General features: G+C 52.8%; 1 protein-coding gene across 2 annotated transcripts; it reads right to left on the minus strand.

Annotated features, from left to right (window-relative positions):
* Window positions 1-486: 486 nt before the first annotated feature.
* LOC127225874 (NADH-cytochrome b5 reductase 3) lies at window positions 487-18455 on the minus strand. Of its 2 annotated transcripts, none has more exons than XM_051189498.1 (9): window positions 18390-18455; window positions 12062-12193; window positions 9149-9221; window positions 8804-8910; window positions 7405-7534; window positions 6959-7042; window positions 6347-6432; window positions 5114-5213; window positions 487-1531 (listed from the first exon to the last, which is right to left on the minus strand). In XM_051189498.1, exons 1-9 carry the CDS (start codon window positions 18408-18410, stop codon window positions 1359-1361), a joined length of 906 nt encoding a protein of 301 aa, XP_051045455.1. In that variant the 5' UTR covers window positions 18411-18455; the 3' UTR covers window positions 487-1358. The 2 variants fall into 2 exon arrangements, with proteins under 2 accessions (XP_051045455.1, XP_051045456.1); XM_051189499.1 differs by lacking the exon at window positions 18390-18455 and adding an exon at window positions 16303-16345.
* Window positions 18456-19283: the final 828 nt, after the last annotated feature.

Below are 19283 nucleotides of genomic sequence, written 5' to 3' on the forward strand. Positions count from 1 at the left end.
CATTTCTCCAGCTGCCCCCCCCCCCATCTTCTGACAGTCTTTCAGTAAGCCCGAATGTCTGCCCCAGCAGGACCAGGTCTTCATATCCCAGCTGTGTCACCAGAGGTGGCCTTCCTGATACCCAGTTGAAGAACAGCCCATACTCCCACCTCATCTGTCTTCATGTGACCATCTTTCCCATAAGAATACAGAGTTGGGGATCGGGAAAGGGAAGGCAATGGCAGAGGCATCACAGGGAAACCTCAACATGGGACAGTGAACCAAGAAAGAGCAGAGGAGACCCTCCCCTTCCTGTCTTTCATAGAACTGTCCTGACCTGGGAGTGGCAGTCATAGTAAGGTGACAGGACAAGGGTGGGCTTCCTGTCTACTTTCCCCTCTTCCCAAACTCTGAACAGGCAATACAAATGCATATCTGGAATAAAATGTCTGTCCCACATGGCCCTCCTGCCCCTCCCTGGCCATCCCCATGGAGACTCCAGAAAGGTCAGTATTAGCAAAGTTTTACTTCAACTCTTTTCTGCCCATAAATGACTAAAAAAGCCAGTGTGCAGGGTACATCATCACCTGCTGGAGGCAGTGCTGGACACCGGGTCCATCTCCGACAAGAGGCACTGTCAGAAGCCTTCCCCCAGGCTGGGGACCAGGCAGAGCAAGGTTCGGGATAGAAAACAAGCCATAGTGGTGGCTCTAGACAAAGCTGGGAATCCCAAGGTCTACCACACTCTGTTGCACTGACGACTCAGGGCACCCAAGGTTGTAGGGGGCATGAGGTTTTGGAAGGGTCTGTGCATTGCGCCAGGAACTCTTGGCCACCAGTCGGGGTAGCTTGTCACTACCTAAAAGAACCTCTGGGTGTGGCTATATAATGTAGTGTTAAGGGCATAGGGCAGCCATGGCATAAGGCAGGTGGGTGGAGGGTAGGCATGGATCCTGGGACTGTGGCTGTTACCCTTCCCTTTTTTTTTTTTTTTTTTTTTTCCCCTATAGACTGGTCCATGGCAACGGGTAGACATGGTACTGACAGTTCTGTGTGTGTGTGTGTGTGTGTGTGTGTGTGTGTGTGTGTGTGTGTGTAAGGGGGTGGTCATGGGACATCTCTGACAATGGCTAGTTAGTGCCAAACAGGAGCCTATGCAGAAAGTGGTTAGCAGGGGTCACCTGATACAAAGTCCTGATCCCAAAGGCCCCTCAGGGGCCAGTACAGCTGGATGACCAGGGCTGGGCAGGCCAAGCTGAACCCAGGCCCCAGTATGGATGTGAGCTTATGTCAGAATGAGGGACAGTGGTGAGAAGGGTAGACAGGTGGCTGTGGTGAATACATGAGCAGCAGGCATGGGAGTGGCCAGCATCCAGCCATCAGAAGGTGAAGCATCGCTCCTTGGGGTGGCCCACACGCTCCAGGTTTGGCAAACAGGCAAACTGGATCATGGGTGGAGGTCCACACATCAGTATCAGCGGCTCCTCCCCAGGGGGTGGAAGGTGGTCCCTGATCATCTCCTCGTTCACAAAGCCCTGGCTGTAGTTCCAGACTGTAGAAAAGAGACCAGTTCAGTCATAATGGAATCCCCTGCCCACCTGACTTGCTGCCCAGCTGACCCAGAGTTCCTCTGTCCATCCTGTCCTCTCCCAGATGTTATACATGCCTGAACCCACTACCTACTGACAGCCTGCAAACAGAGCACAAGGCCTCCCTGTTTGTCCTCACCTACCCTGGTTTGAAACCCTAGCCCACTGGCCCCCACAACTGTCATAGGATTAGTCTTGTAGTGCTAGGATGGAGTTTGGCCCATGCATGTTAAACAAATGTCCTGCCCAGGACATGGCACATGGATTTCATTTTATAGAAAGATGACCAGATGACCCAAAATTGTTCAAGGTCACACCCAACTAACGAGTCTCCCTAAGGAGGTGCCCAGCCCAGGCTAGTCAGTGACCGTTTCTACACCTTGAACCCCAGCTGCAAGCTCACTGCCTGACTCTTCTGCCACCAGAGTCAGCCCACAAGATGCAGGGCCTTGTTCATAGCTATTCAGTAAACACTGAGCAGGACAGGAGAGATTATAGGCTCAAGACTGAAATTCCAGCACTTAAGAGAGACAAGGGAAATGAGGATGTGAGTTCAAGGCCAGCTAGAGGACTGTAGTGTGGGAATACCTCAAAATAATTAAATAAAACAAAAATTCCCTGAAGGCAGCCTGTAAGAACAGTCTGAAATCCATCACCGGTGAGACCAGGACAGACTCAAACTCTAGGCCTGGGCACTGGGTGGAAGCTGCTCCCTCCAGGTCCTTCCACTACCTCCCTCTGTTTCCTGGGCCTGTATGTACACTATTTCTGCCCTTCACGTCCCTCATAGCAGGTAACACAGAAAGAAGCTAGCACACGGCCACTGGGTGGGCTCTGGCCCAGTGCTGACTTTTAAGCACTGGCTGGCTGGTTAGGGAATGTCCAGAACAATTCTGACACCTCTTGGTCCACCTGAGGGTACCTGCGCCAGGCCAGTCCCTGTGCTGGGCTCTATGGGCACATTCTCTAGACTGGTTTCAGAGGTAGACAGGTGAGGTAGCAGCTGAGCAGAGGGATGCTGGGCCACTGGCACCTGCCAATGAGGCTGTTTCTGAGACTCAGGGCTCCACCAGGCCTGACAAAGGCCCCTTCAATCAATCCCTCTAGTCCACATCACTCAGGATTACCACTTGCTTGTCTCTGCCCTCTGAAACCCATACAAGCTTGCTCAAAGCCCTCAACACCAACAGAAACCACACAGAACCCCAAGGTAAAAATGGCACTGGGGCCAGGAAGATAGCTCAATGGGTAGAGGCACTTCCTGTGCAAGCCAAGACTGGTGACCTGAGTTCAATTCCCAGGACTTAACTCCACAACTTTGTCCTCTAACCTCCACAAATGTACATGGAATCCACTCCGACACACACACACAATGTTAATAAGTTTTTCAAAAGGTGCTGACTGACAGGGAGGCATTGCCTATATGATGATTCCTCTATGGGTGTCCAGGTACAGGAGGGGCCAATACAGTCCCAGGAGACCCTAGAGCTGGGAAGAATCCACTGTTTGACCAATCACACCCTCCAGCTCATGGATACCATGAGCAAAGTAACTGAACACATTCCCTTTGCACCCTGGGTGCTGGGAATGTCTGAGTGACAAACAAATACCTCACTTGTGGCAGCATCCTCTACAGCAATGTTTCCATGTGAGCCCATCCCTGGCTCTGCTTTAGACCACCCTTGTTTTTCTTCCATTCCTAAATTCCATTTGTACCCTCTGACTCAGCATGTGAGTCACTGCAGGCTTCCTAGGATTCCTCTAGAACAAGGTGTGGCACATGTAGACAGCTGCCTGGGAACAAGCCATCTGACAGCACAGAAAGGTAAGAGGAGAGGCTCACAAGGCGTTTTGGCATGGTGTCTCCTAATCCAGGTCCCAAAGGTAGCCTTGGGGAAACCTAGCATTTGACAGATGTGTAGGCTGCTGGCACTGTGTCTGGGTCCTAAGGGCCCATTGCTTCTTCCTTGTGGGTCAGGGTGGTATTGGATAAAAGGGAAATGCCAGCTGATTACCCAACTCTAGCCTTGCTGGGGAAACCAGCTCTGAGAATTGGTCTACATTTTCACAGACCACCACAAGGGGTCAGCACTAGCCCTAACCCCTCAGAGGATGGTCTCCAGTCAGCTGTTCCAGGCAAGCCCACCTCCCACTACCACTTTCTTTACAAAAGAAGTCATTCAGACACCCACACCCAGTACAGAGCTGACTCACACTCATGGCTTGGCCCGTGTTGTGAGTAGCTGTTTCTTCCCACTGAAACCCCTTCCTGCTGGGGGAGGAGGGAAGCCAAGGCTCATAAAGCTCTAGAAATTTGGTGTCCCTGGGATTACAAAGCCCCTCAGGTGGTCGATGCAGCTATTTTAGAGTCACCATGTTCTTACAAGTGAGCCATGCTTCTAGGTAAGCCCAATGGACTCACTGGGGATCAAGAGGGTGAGCTGGGGTGGGACTCACTGGGGATCAACAGGGTGAGCTGGGGTGGAATCATTGCTTTGCTCTCTTTGCTCTCTCTACCCAAGATAAATGGGAACTTATCTTTTTGCCCTCTCCACCTGGGATTAATAGAAACAATTTATCTTTGCCCTCTCTCTCAGGGGTATTTAGAAACAGCATATCTTTGCTCTCTCTCCCAGGAGTGACTAGAAAATTTACCTTTGCCCTCTCTCCCAGAAGGGACTAGAAATAGTCAATCTTTGCCCTCTCTCCCCAGGTGACTAGAAAGTCTGTTTTAGCCCTCTCTTGGGGGAGGGGATAGAAACAATCTTGGACAAAGCAGGGGCAGCTGCTCTCTTTACAGCAAAGACAGCAGTGTTAGTTACTGCAGTTGTTTTAAGGGGTTAGGGTCTTATGTGGCCCACACTGGCCTTGAACTTGCTATATGGTTGAGAATGATGAACATCTGATCCTCTTGCCCTCATCTTCTCCTGAACAATGAGATGGCAAGCATGCGCCATGTCCAGTTTTTGTTATGCTGTAGGTCATGCATGGGCCTCATGACTGCAGAGTGAGCCCACCCCAACACTGATGTAACCTCTTATATCCTCATTTTTTACTCAAAGCAGGAAAAGGACAGCTCAGTTCCCAGAGAGCAGTCTCACAGGAGTTTGGGGTTCTGGTTCCCTCCTTCCAGCATGGGCCTTGGCACCGTGACCTTGGCCCACAGCTTATGCAGGTGCATGGCAGTGTCAGGGCAACCATAACATCCCAGCTCCTCTCCAGAGTGAGGGACCAGGAAAAACACAAGACTGTGGCAGACTACAAACCACATAGAAGCTGCCACCCCAACCCTCAGCACTATCCCCAGGACTGCCCCAAAGTGGGCCAGGCCCAAGGAGATAGTGTGGGCTTCTCTGTCCAGTGGGGCAGTGTGGAAATCGGGATTCCAGGCCTGGCTCTGCTGCTTCCTAGCTGTGGGATGTGGGCACTTACTTCCCCTCTCTGAGATATGGTTCCTCCACAGCCATGAGTGCCGAATGAGCCTGGTAAAGGCTCAGGGCTGAGGGTGGGTATCTGCTACTCCACCTGGGGTTCCCCATGCTCACCGTCAGGGGCTTTGTCCACTGTGTACCAGAGCTTGAAGCGAGCAGAATGTTCGTTCCTCAGTTCCTCCAGCTCAGGCCGCAGCAGGATGTCTTTCTCAGACTGCAGGAGACAGGCCACCCAGTCAGGAAAGGTGACTCAGGGGCTGCCCTTGGGGACCTCAACAGGGGTCTGTCATAACCCTGTGAGCCATACTCAGCAGCTCACTAGAATCCTAGTGACATAGTGGCTCCCTCCAGCCACCTTGCCTGTAGGGCCCTCAAAACAGCTGACCAATGGGTCCTTATAAATGGAGCCTGTGGGGCTGGAAGATGACTCAGCCATTAAAAGCTAGACTCACAACCAAAAATATAAATGGAGCCTGTGAGGAGGGCACAGTGACACATGCTTATGATCCCAGCAACCAGAGGGAAGAGCTTAAATTCAGGACCACCCTTCACTTTGTGGATTTACAACCAGCTTAATTCTCTCTCTCTCTCTCTCTCTCTCTCTCTCTCTCTCTCTCTCTCTCTCTCTCTCTCTCTCTCTCTCTCTCTCTCCCTTGGCCTAGCAAATACCCCAGTGTGTTTCCTACAGCTGTGCAGGGACCAAGTCTCAGGACAGTCAAGACTAGATCGGGGTCAGGACATAGCTTCCCTTGGGCAACTGTGCCTGATACATGGGCAGTGCAGAGCTGGGCCTGACACACCCTGGGGACAAGATGACCTCAATCATATTGAGAAGCACAAGGTGCCAGGGTCTGGCCTCTACACTGCTAGGACAGATGGAACTCAGGTTGGACCCCCGAGAGACATCACATAATTCCATATTCGGCCACAAAACATAGGACCTGAGAAGGCTCTTGTGATAGTCTTGCTTCACCAGCCTAGACTACCAGTGACAAGTACAAAAAGGATAAGCTCCTCATGCTAGGCTACACAGAAGGTCACAAAGCCAGACTTAACCACACTCAGAGGGCTGCATCCTCAGCACTTCACCTCTGTCTCTGCCCAGGCCAGTGTCCTCCCACTCTATCAGAGTTCCAGTCTCTGCCCAAGGTGAAGATGGAGGAAGGATTTAGGAATAGAGAGATGGCCCAGGGCTCCCTCTTCAGCAGCCATCCACACCTGCTTCTGCCAGAATGTTTGCCCTGCCCCTCATTCCAGACATCCTTGGCACCTCTGCAGAGACTTCAGATGCTTGCACAGGACCTGGCCTAGCCCCAAGCCTGCCTGCTCTGGGGACTGTTCACTGACCTGGTTGGCAAAGAGCAGGTAGCACACAGTGTGGTCGTTTGGGTCCTTCATGACAGCACGGATCACTTGCAGCATTGGGGTGATACCTATAAAACAAGGACCCCGCACACTGAGTTGATGGGAGATGTCATTCTGTAAATATGTTTCTCGTACTGGTTAATTGAATAAAGCACTGTTGGCCAATAGGAAAGCAAGACAGGCAGGACTAGGAGACAAGGAGGATTCGAGGAAGTAGGAAGGAGTCAGCATGGAGAGACTGGGGAGACCAGATGCAGGCCCCATTCCCTGGTAAGATGAATGCTCGTGGAAATACATAGATCAACAGAAATGGGCTAATACTTAAGACAGAGCTAGCCAATAAGAAACTAGTACCTGGCCAACAGCATTGTATCAAATACAGAGTCTCTGTGCATTATTTGGGGCAGGTACGGCGGCAGGACAAGACCCGTGGCAGGCGGAAAAACTTACTCCTTATATTGAGTGATGCCTGCTGGGGCACACCAGGCACCCAAGCAAGAGGAGGCTTGGGACATCCAGGCCTGACCTCAGACCTGCCTCTTTCCATTGGCACATCCTAACCCACCACAGCTCAACTGGGGCTCCAACCCTTACCTGTCCCTCCTGCAATCATGCCTACAGACTTCACTGTCCTGACAACAGGGTTGGACTTCTTGTCTGCACGGATGGCAAACTTCCCTAGGAAGAGAAAGGTGGGTGATTAAAGCAGTTAAGCCCTGCAGGGTCCAGGGCAAAAAGAACACCACACAGCCCCGGCTTGTTGGAGTGACAATTAGAATCCAGGACCTTGCTCAAATGAGTCCTCTCACAGGAAAGAGAGCAAAGGGGGGGGGTAGAGTGAAGGGTCCCCACTCAGACACTGGCTGGGTAGTATGGGGGCACTGAGTAGGCAAAGCAACAGGGACCCCCCCCAAGCACAGCCAGGGACCCCTGTGCTGGCCACTAAACAACCAAACAACCAAGATAGGGGAGAACACCACCTACCCCCCCCCCCACGCAAGAGTCACTCTCCAGTTCCCAGAGATGCCTGCTCCAATCACCTTTGCCCTGGTAGACCAGCAGTCCATTGGGGCCCCGGAATTCAATGGTGTCTCCAATATTCATGTTTTCCAGGTACTGGGACATCTTCCCTCCAGCAGGAAACTTGGGGTGGGTATCCTTGAAGTAAACCTGCAAGCCACACAAGTATTTCTCAGTCCCTACCCAGCCTTGGTGTACCCCAGCCTCTCCTAAGGTCCCATTCACCCCAACTTAAGTCTTTCACCCCACACCTCACAAAGGCAAAGCTTCCATCTGCTACAGGTACCAGCTGGACGGCCATGCTGTGCCAGCTGAGGTTCTGTGTCCACATCTGCCAGCAATGAGGCTCAGCGCATCAGCTCAGCCCAGACCCCCTCCTGGTACACGCTTCATCGCAGAGCCTCCTCTAGGTACACACTTCTTCCCAGCCCTCCCTCCTGGTACAAGCCTCAGTCACACAAACATCCCCTTTGAAGCAACTTCCTTCCCGGATTACTGTCTTGGGGAAGAGGAGGCCTTTGATACAAATAGCCTAAGAATATGAACACAGAGGAGTAGCCCTGTCAGGGCTGAGCCATCTTCCCAGGGGTCTAGACCTTGAAGACAAGCAGAAGGCTGGTGGGGAAGGGTAGAGGTGGGCAGAGCATGTCACAGGCTCTGGTGCATCCAGGGCCAGCAGGGCCACGGAGACTCAAGAAGAGCTGTCATCGACGGCCTCTCTCCTCTGTCTCCTCCCTTCCTCCTTCTCCTCCTTCCCTCCCTCTCTCTTTCGCCCCCTCTCCTGCCTCCCTCCTTCCTCTCACTCCCCCTCCTCTATCTCCCTCCCTCTCCCTTCCTCCTCTTCCCTCCCTCCTCCCCCTACATTCCCCACCTCCCTCCCTCTCTCCCTCCCCACCTCCCTGCACTCTTATCTGACAAGAGATTCCAACCAACCATCCATGACCATTTCCTTTGTTTCTGGACAAAGTCCCAAGCTGGACTGGGACATAAAGGCCCTGTCTAGCCCTATAGATGCCTCCACCTTTTAGCCACCCCTCAAGGTCCTGCTCTGCACTTTTTGGTTTTCTTGTTTTTGTTTTTATTGAGACAGGGTTTCTCTGTGTAACAACCCTGGCTATCCTGGAACTCACTCTGTAGACCAGGCTAGACTTGAACTCACAGAAATCTGCCTGCCTCTGCTTCCCGAGAGCTGGGACTAAAGGTGTGTGCCACCAATGTCTGGTTCTGCTCTGCACTTTTGAATGTCGATTCTCAAGCCCTCTGACCTCAGAGTCTTTACACCTGGAAGGCTTCCTTCCCTGTCCCTCCCCACCTGGTCAACACCCACTCCACTCTAGGTCTCCCCTTCTCTGCTACCTGAGTAGGAAGCAGGTTTCCACACCCCACCCGACACCTGCAGGCATGCCCTGGGGATCCCACCTTGACCACCAAGTCCACGAAGCCCTTGTCATCATCACTGGAGACAGGGGTGTAGGGCCGAATGACCAAGTTCCCATCGATCCTACTTGAGAGGTAGATGTGCTGGCCTGTAAAACAGGGAGGGGTCATTTGGAGTCAGGCGCTATCTCCCCAGGAACTTGTCTTCCCATGGCCCTACACCTGTCTCACATTTAAACTCTGGCCTGGCCTTGGCTCCCACTGCTCTCTCCCACCTCACAAGGGATTTCCAGCACACCTCGGCACTGGTCTCTACACTGTAGGGCTGGGCAGGCTGTCCCCTCCCTGGGCTGCAGGGAGGGGATGGGCTGGGTTGGACAGACTCACCAATGGGAAGGCCCAAGATGTGCTGGGGTGAAGGCAGGGCAAATCGGAAGCGCCGTGTGTCGTGACTGATAATCTGCAAAGAGGCAGAGCTGCTGGGTCTCAGAGCCCCCCAATCCCTCAGCAGTGACAGTGACATCACCAGCACACACACTTGGGGGTGGGCCATAGCAGAGTGCTCAAAGCAAGAATAAACACACATTCCCAAAAAGAGGATACCAGAAAACCCAGAAAATTCCACTTGGTAGTGGGAAGAATCTACTCTCATCTGGAGCCTATGGTGGCAGGAACAACTTATGACCAGACCAGAAAAGGAGCAGAGCTGAGACAGAGCCCTATGTGCCAAGCCTGGTAGTAGAAGGTTCTAGAAATCACTTCAGCCAAGAACCCACAGGAAGGGAGTGGCTGTAGCTGAGGCTGAGCTACGTAGGGCCAGGAGCCAGGAGCCATAGCAGCCTTCATTGCCTGGGAGGTGCTGGGGTTGGCCACAGTCAAAAACCCAAAGTCAGGCCTCTACCTTCCACAGGCTAGGCACTGAGGCATAGTCAACAGCTGGATTGTGGCAGCCATGTCCCCTCCAGGGATGGTCAGGGGGCTGCTTAAGGGCCTAAGGAAATGACTGAGAAACACCTTCTGAGACCCCATAGGAGGGCCAAGAAATCTGCCAGAGAGTTCTGGTCAGAGTTGACTGTGGACCTCCTCCTGGAACCCAAGCTGGTTTCAGGAAGAGCCAGCAGCTGCAGGACCACACCTACATGTGCATCTGCACATGGCCACAGCGATAACACCTGGAGGTGAACTACAGGCCTCCCCGTCTTAGGTCAGACTGAGAAAGAAGGCCATGCCACTCAGGAGGAAGTCAGCACAAGGAGGGTGTTGGGTGGGGGAAACCCCACCCTACACATTTGAGAGGAAACACTGGAGAAGCCCAACTGGGCACCACACAGGGCAAAGCTGTGGGCCACCCTGCCTCCCAGAACCTTTGGACTAAGCCACATAAGGAGTCCAGCTGACTAGGGGCAGAGTCCAGGACTATTGACTGGGCCTAAGGGCCAAGGACAGACACCGCCTTTTGGGGGATTTTTGGAGGAAGTATTGACAACTAAGATAGCATCTTACAAGGCAGCCTGGCAGGACCACAAAGCAGGTCCACCTGCTGACATGGAAGGGCAGCACCAGGCTGTGGAGGGAAAGGGAAGAAGCTGAACTCCAGAAAGGCCATGTGCTCATTCAATAGGGATAGGCGGGTCCCCACTGTGTGGCCTCGTGGCCTCATAAAAGACACTAGACAGTCTTGGAAAACAAAAACAACTTTGAGTTCATGAAAACCCACCTGCACTGTATGGGTAACATGGAAGCAGGCTTCAGGTTTCCAGAATAGCTACTGGGCCAGCTATGGGTGGGGAGGGGAAGCCCCACTGCACAAGCAGAACTTTTACAGTGATACACAAATCATGTCACACTTTAAGAATTAAAATGCAGTATACAGAGGGAAGGTGAAAATTAAGAACAAAAGGGTTATGAGGGCTGAGGTGAAGGGCAGAGCTCTGAGCACCTTGCTCAAGGTCCTGGGTTCCATGCTCAGAAACACAACAAGCCAAACACCTGATAAACAACAAGGTTTAAACACATGATGCTGGGGGCTAGAGAGAGGATTCAGCGGCTGGGACCACTGATTGCTCCTCCAGAGGACCCAGATTCAATTTCCAGAACACACATGGTAACTCACTACTGTCTGTAACTTCAGTTCCAGAGAATCCAACACACTCACAGATGTAGGTAAAATACATAAACTATGCACATAAAATAAATACATTATTAAAAACATGATGCTGGCCAGGTGATGGTGGCCCACACCTTTAATCCCAGCACTCCGGGAGGCAGAGGCAGGGGGATCCCATGGTCATGCATCCTGAGGGAAACCTGAGCCTAGGCCCTGAAGCCAAGGCTCCTCCACTCCTCTAGGCTTTGACTCTCTGCTCCCTGACTCAGTTTTCCTGCCACACCCCTCTGGAAGCAACTAGGGAAAGCCAGGAATAGAGCAGGGAGGACCTTGAGGAAAAGGGAAGTCAGCTGAGCAGGAGCGGAGAAGCTCAGCCTCAGTCCTGACCAGAGCCCTGGCCTGGCAGCAAGAGGGAAGACATCCAGGCTAACAAATCTACCACAAGAGCAAGGGAAGGGTGAGCTCTTATCTCCAAGGGGCAGGGTGCTCAGCTTCTCACCCTGCTCCCCAGAGTAAGTAGGGGGTATGTACCCAAAAGTCCCAAAGGGCATCTCCCACCCTGATATTCCATGGACTGTGACCATGGTGGGAGACGGTTGTAGGGTGTTACATTACCCCCAATATAACAATTACCATCTTCTTCAGAGCAGCTGCGATTAGTTGCAAGAGACACCCCAGCCCCAGGTGGGGCCCGTGGTTGACTTTCCCAAATAGAAGAATGGGCTGAGGAGGGTTGGTGGACCCTCACCTGAGATTCTGGCCACTCCCTTCTGCAACTCCCAGTCAGTTGTGGCTCCGCCCGAACTGACTCAGCCTAGAGGACTCCTGGAGGTGCTATAGTGCACAGGGTTGACTCAAGGGGGCCTCCACCTAAGCCATGTGGGGAAATCCATCATCCACGTAGGGGTGAGGCTGCTTTGGGGTCACCCACAGTCACCCATGTTTTGTAAATGAGACCGATTAATTCATTGGTGTGGCTTTCAGTGGACTGGTACTTTGGTTTGTCATTGTGCTCTATCTGGAGAGAACAGGTATTTGTTTCGACCTTCCCAGGGAAGGAGTTCGCACAACTTCTCCATTGTCTTAGGAAGGGAAATCCCTGTGTCTTTCCATCTGTAAAACGGCAGATGACAGATAGGAGACCAGAAACCCAGGAGCCACAGGGATACTGGGGCATGGGGTGGGGCAGTCACCTCCTTGTCGATGAGTCGTAGTGGGTACTTGATGTCCGGGTTCTCGAGGGTGATAGCCGGTGACGAGCGCTGAAACAGCTTCATGAAGAGGCTATAGAGGAACCAGACTGGAGAGAGCGCCACACGGCTCAACTGCAGGGACAGAGTGGGCTCAAGGTCAACAGAGGGGCAGGAAGAAGCCCTGCCACTCCCTTACAGGTGACACTTCACCAGCATCCCCAAGCCCTTCCTCCTGTGACCTTTCTCCACCAGCCTTTTCCAGGGAACTCCATTTGACAGTCCACTAGAAAAAACTACCAAAACCAAACTCACAACGCCTGCCACATCACTCAATCATCTATGCCCAGTGCCACAAGGAAAGTTCTGAAAAACCTTGACTTTCTGACACCCCCCCCCCCACCGACTGTGAAGATTACAGGCAAGTACTCTACTGATTGAGTCAAATCCAAGGCCCAAGTTCCAGTTCTCAGCTATACTCAGAATCCAACTGAGAGCCCTACACTGACCACAAGCCTCCAAGCATCTGTAAACCAGTTTCCTAGGGGTCACTGGCTCCATACTTTCTCCTCAGAGCCAAGAAAACAAGCCAGTAAGTTTGGAGAAGTTCAGTCTCTCCCTGGCTGCTGGGCTCTGCCTCTCACTGGATGAGTAGCCCTGGACAGCTGTTTTGGAAAGTTGGGCTTAGCTAAAAGAAATGAGTCAATGGATCTGGCCCTGGCCCTTTCTCAGCACATCCCGGTTAGCAGGGATGTGAACAGCCTTAATCACAGGCTCCTACTTCTACAGCCATAACCTCCCCACCATGACAAACTGAAATTACAAGCCAAAAGCTCTTTCCTCTCTGGTTATTTCTATCTGGTATTTTGATCACAGGAGAAGTGCTTTCACCCACTGAGCCATTTGGTTGGCCCTGTTGTACCCTCTAAGCAAGGACACTCTTGCTCTCAAGACCTTGCCAGGACTCCCCACCCTCCAGCAGCTCAGAAGGGCACTCTGCGTGAGCCTCTTGTGCCATCTACAGAATGGCATTCCTCCCAAGAAACCGTGAGATAAGCTGGGGGGGGGGGGGCCTGATTCCCACGGATATGTGCAACCTGAGAAGTAGAGGGACAGTAAACCTGACACTCCTCACCTCCAAACCGGCCCTGCAGGTTCCAGCATCCCCAGCAGCCAGGGGCCCTTTGTTGGGCACAAAACAAACTGTCTCTCTCCTAGCCAAGGCCTCACCCCATAGGCCCCTGGGTCTATGTGACCCATAGGGTCTAAAAAGGGCCAATTGCTGGGCCAATTTCTGGTCCACACCCATTTAATGAGCCCCAGAATCATGCAAGCACCTTACCTGTCCCAAGGTTCACTGAAGGACCAAGTTGGCACCATGGATGTAAGCTCAAAGAACTCAGAAAGGGTCTCTGAAGAAAGTGAATGAGGCTTCCAAAGGCTATGCACAGAGCAAACATCAGCCATGAACCCTGAGCTGGCACTGCTTCAAGGACAAGGCCATGTGTCCCTGGGACCACCCCACTTCAGCCCTTGACTGCAAGTTTAGTGTGTACTCCAAGCCACAGAGGGGAAACAGGCTTGAGGGACTCGCCCTGCCCCAAGTCACACCTATGATCATATCCATGCCACCATCTGTGAGCTTTCTCAGGGTAAATAAGCGGCTGGCCATGGGAACAAAACCAAGTAAGAATGAGACTGCAATTTGACTTTAGGACTTTTCAGCCCCATGTTGCTGTTCCTCAGCCACCTCTAGAGACAGGTCCTACTGTGCCCACATCACAGTCCACGGCCCAGATCCAGATACCATACCTCTTAGAAGGCCCAAGCATATTTCCAACCCTAGCTTCCCCAACCAGCAAGCTGCCCCACTCCCACAACACTCACTAGTGCCCCTGCTCTGTGGCTCCCACGCGGGCCTCCCTCCCTGCCCCTCCACTTCTCGCTCCTGCCTGGCACACTTTTCTTGCCCCACTGCCCGCCTCTAGATGCATCCAACCAGCTCCTCCTGTGAATCTTCCAGAACCCAACTCAAATGGTGTCTTTCCTGAGGGTCCATGCCTATTAACCAGGCCCTTGGTGACTTTTTCACAGCCTTCTCTGTAAGCTCTCTGGTGACAAGGACTATTCTGGAGATATTTTTCTGCCAGATGGTTCCATGGCACATAGTTAAACTACATCCAGAAACTACCACTGTTGCGAGCCCTGGGAATGAGCGCCGACGACTCGGCCCAACTGGGCCTATGCTAGGTGTGCCCCGTTTTATCCCCCAGCAGGGTTTTGAACACATAGTCAGGTTCACCAGCTGGAGTCCCCTTGGCCCACAGCTGGCCTCCCAGGGCTGCCACACACCTAGATGGTTCTTGACCCTCTACCATGGGCTTCTGTTGTGGTATGAATGAGGCATGTCCTCCACAGGCTCATGGATTAGAACACTTAGTCCCCAGTTTATGGCGCTGTTTAGTGACATCCTAGAACCTTTAGGAGGAACAGCCTTGTGGAGGAAATACATCACTGGGGACAGACAAGCAATCTCTGCTTCCTGTAAGGGTGAGATATGATCCCCCAGCTTCCTGTCCTTGCTGGCATGCCTTCCCTGCCATGATGGACTCAAGCTCTCTGAAACCATGAGCCAACACAAACTCTTCCTTAAGTTGCCTGGTCATGGTGCTTTATCACAACAGAAAAGTAACAAACACAGAAGTGCAGTTATCGCTACATCCTCATTTAACAAAGGAGGCTCACAGAGGCCCAACATGGACTTCAGATTTGGTTCCATGTGTGGGACAGCCCACAATCCTCACTCACCCTAAACCCACCAATGCTGGACAGCTCTGAGGGTGTGTCTACAAAGACACTCCTCTGTCAGGGCTCTGGGTAGATTCACTGAACATATAAGCTAGAGTCCCCACACAGCCTCTCCACCAATCCTGGGCTCAGAATGACCCACCTCTCCTGTCTCCAGGTAACTTAGGGTTGCTTGGTCACCCCTAACCCAGCACATGGTGCGGTTACCAAAAGGACAACAACATCCTTCTCTCCTGACCCTTGTCTCTCTGGCTTCTTGTGTTGTCTAGAAAGTTCCAGAACCAGGGCAAAAGCCAAGACTGCTCCCTAATGAGAGAAGGGTTCAGCCTATCTGATTCCCCTTACAGTCCTTAGGCTTAGCACAGGCTATGGAGGGAGCCAGGCCACCTGCCCCTAGCCCTGGAGCATGCTCAGAAGGTGCAGGTTTCACGAGCCAGGGCCAGCCTCCTGGCTGCTCCCAACAGGCACTGCCCTCTTACCTCAACCCTCAGGCTGCATCTGGGAGGTGCTATCATCACTCCCAATTCAAGTAAGAAAACAGGCGCTTCAGTGACAAGCCTGAGTCCAGGATTAGTTCTGGACACTGAGAAGGGAAAGGTGAATCTTTCCTAATATAAAAATTCCTATCTAGAAAGGTAGCTGTGACAAGCCACCCTGGCTGCCATTTATTCAGTCTACAGCTTCAACAGGCACTCCTGTGTATGTGTGTGGCCCAGGCCTATACCCCATGCTCAAGGAACTCAAATTAGAGGGGAAGACAGACCCAGTCACAGGGCAGCTGAACCAAGGCCAGGAGCAGTAGAGTGAAGGTTTGCTCTCCTACAGTTAGAGGCCCAACCAAACTCACTCACCAGGGGCCTGGTTGTATTGTGTCCTCACTGGCATAGAGTAAACAGATTGTCCCCATCCCTCCATGGCACCACCCTAGTCCCAGCAGCAGTGGTCAAGTAAACAGGAGGCAGATGGCTGAGGCCAAGTCACTGCCCCAGTTCCTTCCCAGCTGTACAAACGTGCACGCACGCACACACACACACACACACACACACACACACACACACACACACGGACTTATAACTTACCCCAACTAGTTATAAGTCCTTGCTTCCCAGACCTTGACCCTCAGGCCATACCATGTACCAAGAAACCCACCTCTTCTTCTCCTTGCTCTAACAGCAAAGAGGGGTAAAAAGGAAACTGGGTATCAGCACCGAGGAGGGAGCCCTGAACTCACCATCATAGCTAAAGGGTGCACAACCTGCTCCCCACCCAAAGAATACCCTGGCTGGCTGCCCTCTGGCACGTTTCCCTCTAGGACCCTGGAATCCAGTCTGCCCAGGCTGAATCGGGAGAGTGGGCAGAAAGCCCAGTCCCAGCCTCCCTCCAGGTACCAGCTCCCTGACCTGGGGCTTAAATAAACCAGTCATCAACTCGCTTACCTGCCCACCACCCACTCGACAGCTGTCCTGCCAGATCAAGTGACCACAGCCCTCCTGGTCTTGTTCTAAGTGGGAGGAAGTAGGAGGAAATGGAGGAAGTCCTGAAGCAGGGGGGCTCTGGGCTGGGCTCCAGACTTTGGGGGAAGGGAGCCCAGGAGGAGGAACAGGTGGATAGTTGAACCACCCTCTGTTGATTCTAAGCTACCAACCAGGCTCAGGGTTTCTGAGCCAGTGGAAAAGCATTATCTACTCTACAAGAGTAATAGGTCAGGGCTTGCTGGAACTCACGGACAGAGAGGCAGTCCAGAACAGCAAGCTAAGCATGCAACCTTTTCCCCTCGGATAGCTGACTTGAGTGCTGTCCTCTGGGATGGAGCCCCCAAAATATGCAGGAGGCCTCCCACAGGGCCTGCATGGCCCAGATAAAAGACACCTGGTACACTCAATGCCCAGCAGCCACCCACAGAGCACATGGCCTCCAAGACAGGAGGCTGGATTGTGTATACTGTGGGCACCAGGGACTAAGTGGGACCCCAGTCAGTCCCATAAGTCAAGGACAATAGCAAGCAACCCTTGGACAAATGAGGCCAGGGTGGGGGGGTCTTCTGATAATTAGACAGAGCTCTGTTGCCTGCAAGGAACTACTGTTGACATGAATAGACGCAATAGCCAGGTGCTGGGGTGCTGTGGCAAACATACCAACATGGTCCAGAAGATGAGGAGAGCTTGGAAAGCAGGGGAGGGCATGGGCCAAGGACAATCTCTGGGGAAACTGGTCGGAATGTCATTGTGGGGTGATGCCACAGGTTTGCCTTAGGCCAGGCTGCTCCTTGAATGGACCATCCCAAATTGGCCACTCTTTCAAGAGCAAATGCCAGGTCTTGGATCTCGAAGAGAGGAGAACAACTTCCAAGACAGGTGCTGGCCTAATTTTCCTACACCCAAAGAGCTGAGCACCTCAAGGCCAGGATGTGTTTATGCAGTTGGGGTTGGGCACACTTCACATGGATGCTCTTAAGCAATCAGGGAAGGGGCTAGAGACATGGCTCAATACTTAAGAGTACTGACTGCTCTTCCAAAGGTTCTGAGTTCAAATCCCAGCAACCACATAATGGCTCACAACCCTCTGTAATGGTGCCCTCTTCTGGCCATGCAGGCAAAACAATGTATACATAACAAATTAATAAATCCTAAATAATAATAATAATAATAAAAGAGAGAAAAAAAAAGAAACCAGGGAGAGGAGGTGTTCTCCAGGGTAGCCAAGGGGCCCCCAGAGTTGCAGCAAGAGGGTAGATTTGTAGATATTAGAAGGTCCCAGCATTCTAAGTGCCCTGGGCTGGTGGCCAAGTCTAATGACACTTCAATGATAGCATAGTTGTGTGACAGGTGGCCAAGTCTAAGTGATACTTCATTGACAACATAGCTGTGTAACAAGAATGACCAAGGCCTTCAGGTGACAGCAGAAAGTGACTGACAGCTTGAAAGATCATGGCCTTGTTTATGTATGGAAGATGCAAGCAATCCCTGATCTAAAGATATCCTACACACTTCGCCTGTGCACACATGCACCCCAAAGTACTCTGGTCCATGCCAGCTCACATGTGTCCACTATTCACACATGCACGTCTTCATGCCCACACCTTCATAGTCTCTCTCTCTCTCTCTCTCACACACACACACACACACACTATTGGCTCCTCCACGAACACACCTGTGCACCCACAGTCACACTTCACATTCACAAAACCCTCGCCTGTGCACTCGTACAGATGCATACATTTCACGTTCTCAGTCGCTCCAACTTTCTCACTCTCACAAGTCACGTCCAATCACGCGCGCGCGCACACGTCACTCATTCCCCGTCACGTTCGTGCACACCCAGGAGGGTTCCCCAATGTCCGCCGCGCCCGGGCCCCCCTCTGGCCTGCGGCAGGGCTGGCGTGGCGCGGCCACTAGCCAAGGAGTGAGTCACGGCAAGCAAGGGGCCGGGTGTGGCGCGGTGCGCCTGAAGGGATGCTGGGCGTCCCGGATAGTACCTTGTCCCCACAGTGCGCACCTGGCGACCCCAGACCCCTACTACCTACCGTGCTCAGCTGGGCCCCCATGGTGACAGAGAACACAGCAGCCTCGCGGTTCTACACCCGCTACTTGGTCGGCCACTCCCACAACGACCCACCCCAGCCGCAACACCTCGGAGGCGGGGCCGCTCGGCGGAGCCAGTCAGGGGCGCTATGGTGGGCGGGGGGCGGGTACATCAGTTTCCCCGCCCGCCACTTCCGTCCTGCGAAGACAAGAGTGCGTTCTGAGTGGCTGACATCGCCGCACGGAAGGGGCTCGGCGAGACCCTCGCTGTGGCGCCGCTGTGACTCGGGTGGTAGCTAGTTGCCTCTGGGCCTGTTTGGTCCCGGTGAAAAGAACAAGATGGCGCCCCCATAATAGGCTCTCAAATCCTGAACCTTCGGTCCTGGAGGCCTGCAGGACCTGGCTGTGCTGGCCAGGTCTCAAATCCGCGCCTCAGGGTGTGTTGCCAACAGCAGTGGCCACCGAGTTCAGGCCACAACCCTGCCCCTGCCCCACTTGAAGCCTTTGAACCGGTCTCTCCCTCCTGAACAAATCTCCCTAGTGTACTGAGGCCAGCTCCGGATTAAAGTTCAGCTGTTACCTCTTCAAGCAGGCCTACTCTGACCTTGCGCTCCCTGGGCGAACCCAGATGCTGCAGAGTGGTCTTTGTAGCGCTAAATTATCCCACCTGTTCTCCCTGTGTCCTCGGACCCATCCCCTGGACTGTGGGATTCCCCAGGTCAGGACCCTGCAGTCAGAACCCCTGTGCGTCTGGAACCCAGGACAGAGTCTAGCATGTAACTAACTACTCTATAAACGCTTGCTCAGTGTGTGACCTAGTGGGAAAATGAATGCCTCCCTGGTACTCCGGAATATTCTTCAGCGTGCTACAGGCTAGATAGAGAAGGATAGACCTC

The sequence above is a fragment of the Phodopus roborovskii genome, unplaced genomic scaffold, assembly GCF_943737965.1.
Source record: "Phodopus roborovskii unplaced genomic scaffold, PHOROB, whole genome shotgun sequence".
Classification (NCBI taxonomy): Eukaryota; Metazoa; Chordata; class Mammalia; order Rodentia; family Cricetidae; genus Phodopus; species Phodopus roborovskii.

Coding starts and splice junctions, on each gene's coding strand:
- LOC127225874 (XM_051189498.1), bottom strand. CDS start 18,410: ATGGGGGCCCAGCTGAGCACG. Junction 12,194..18,389: donor TGGGGGCCCAGCTGAGCACG/GTAGGTAGTAGG, acceptor CTGTCCCTGCAG/TTGAGCCGTGTGGCGCTCTC. Junction 1,532..5,113: donor AGTGGACAAAGCCCCTGACG/GTGAGCATGGGG, acceptor TCTTTTCTACAG/TCTGGAACTACAGCCAGGGC.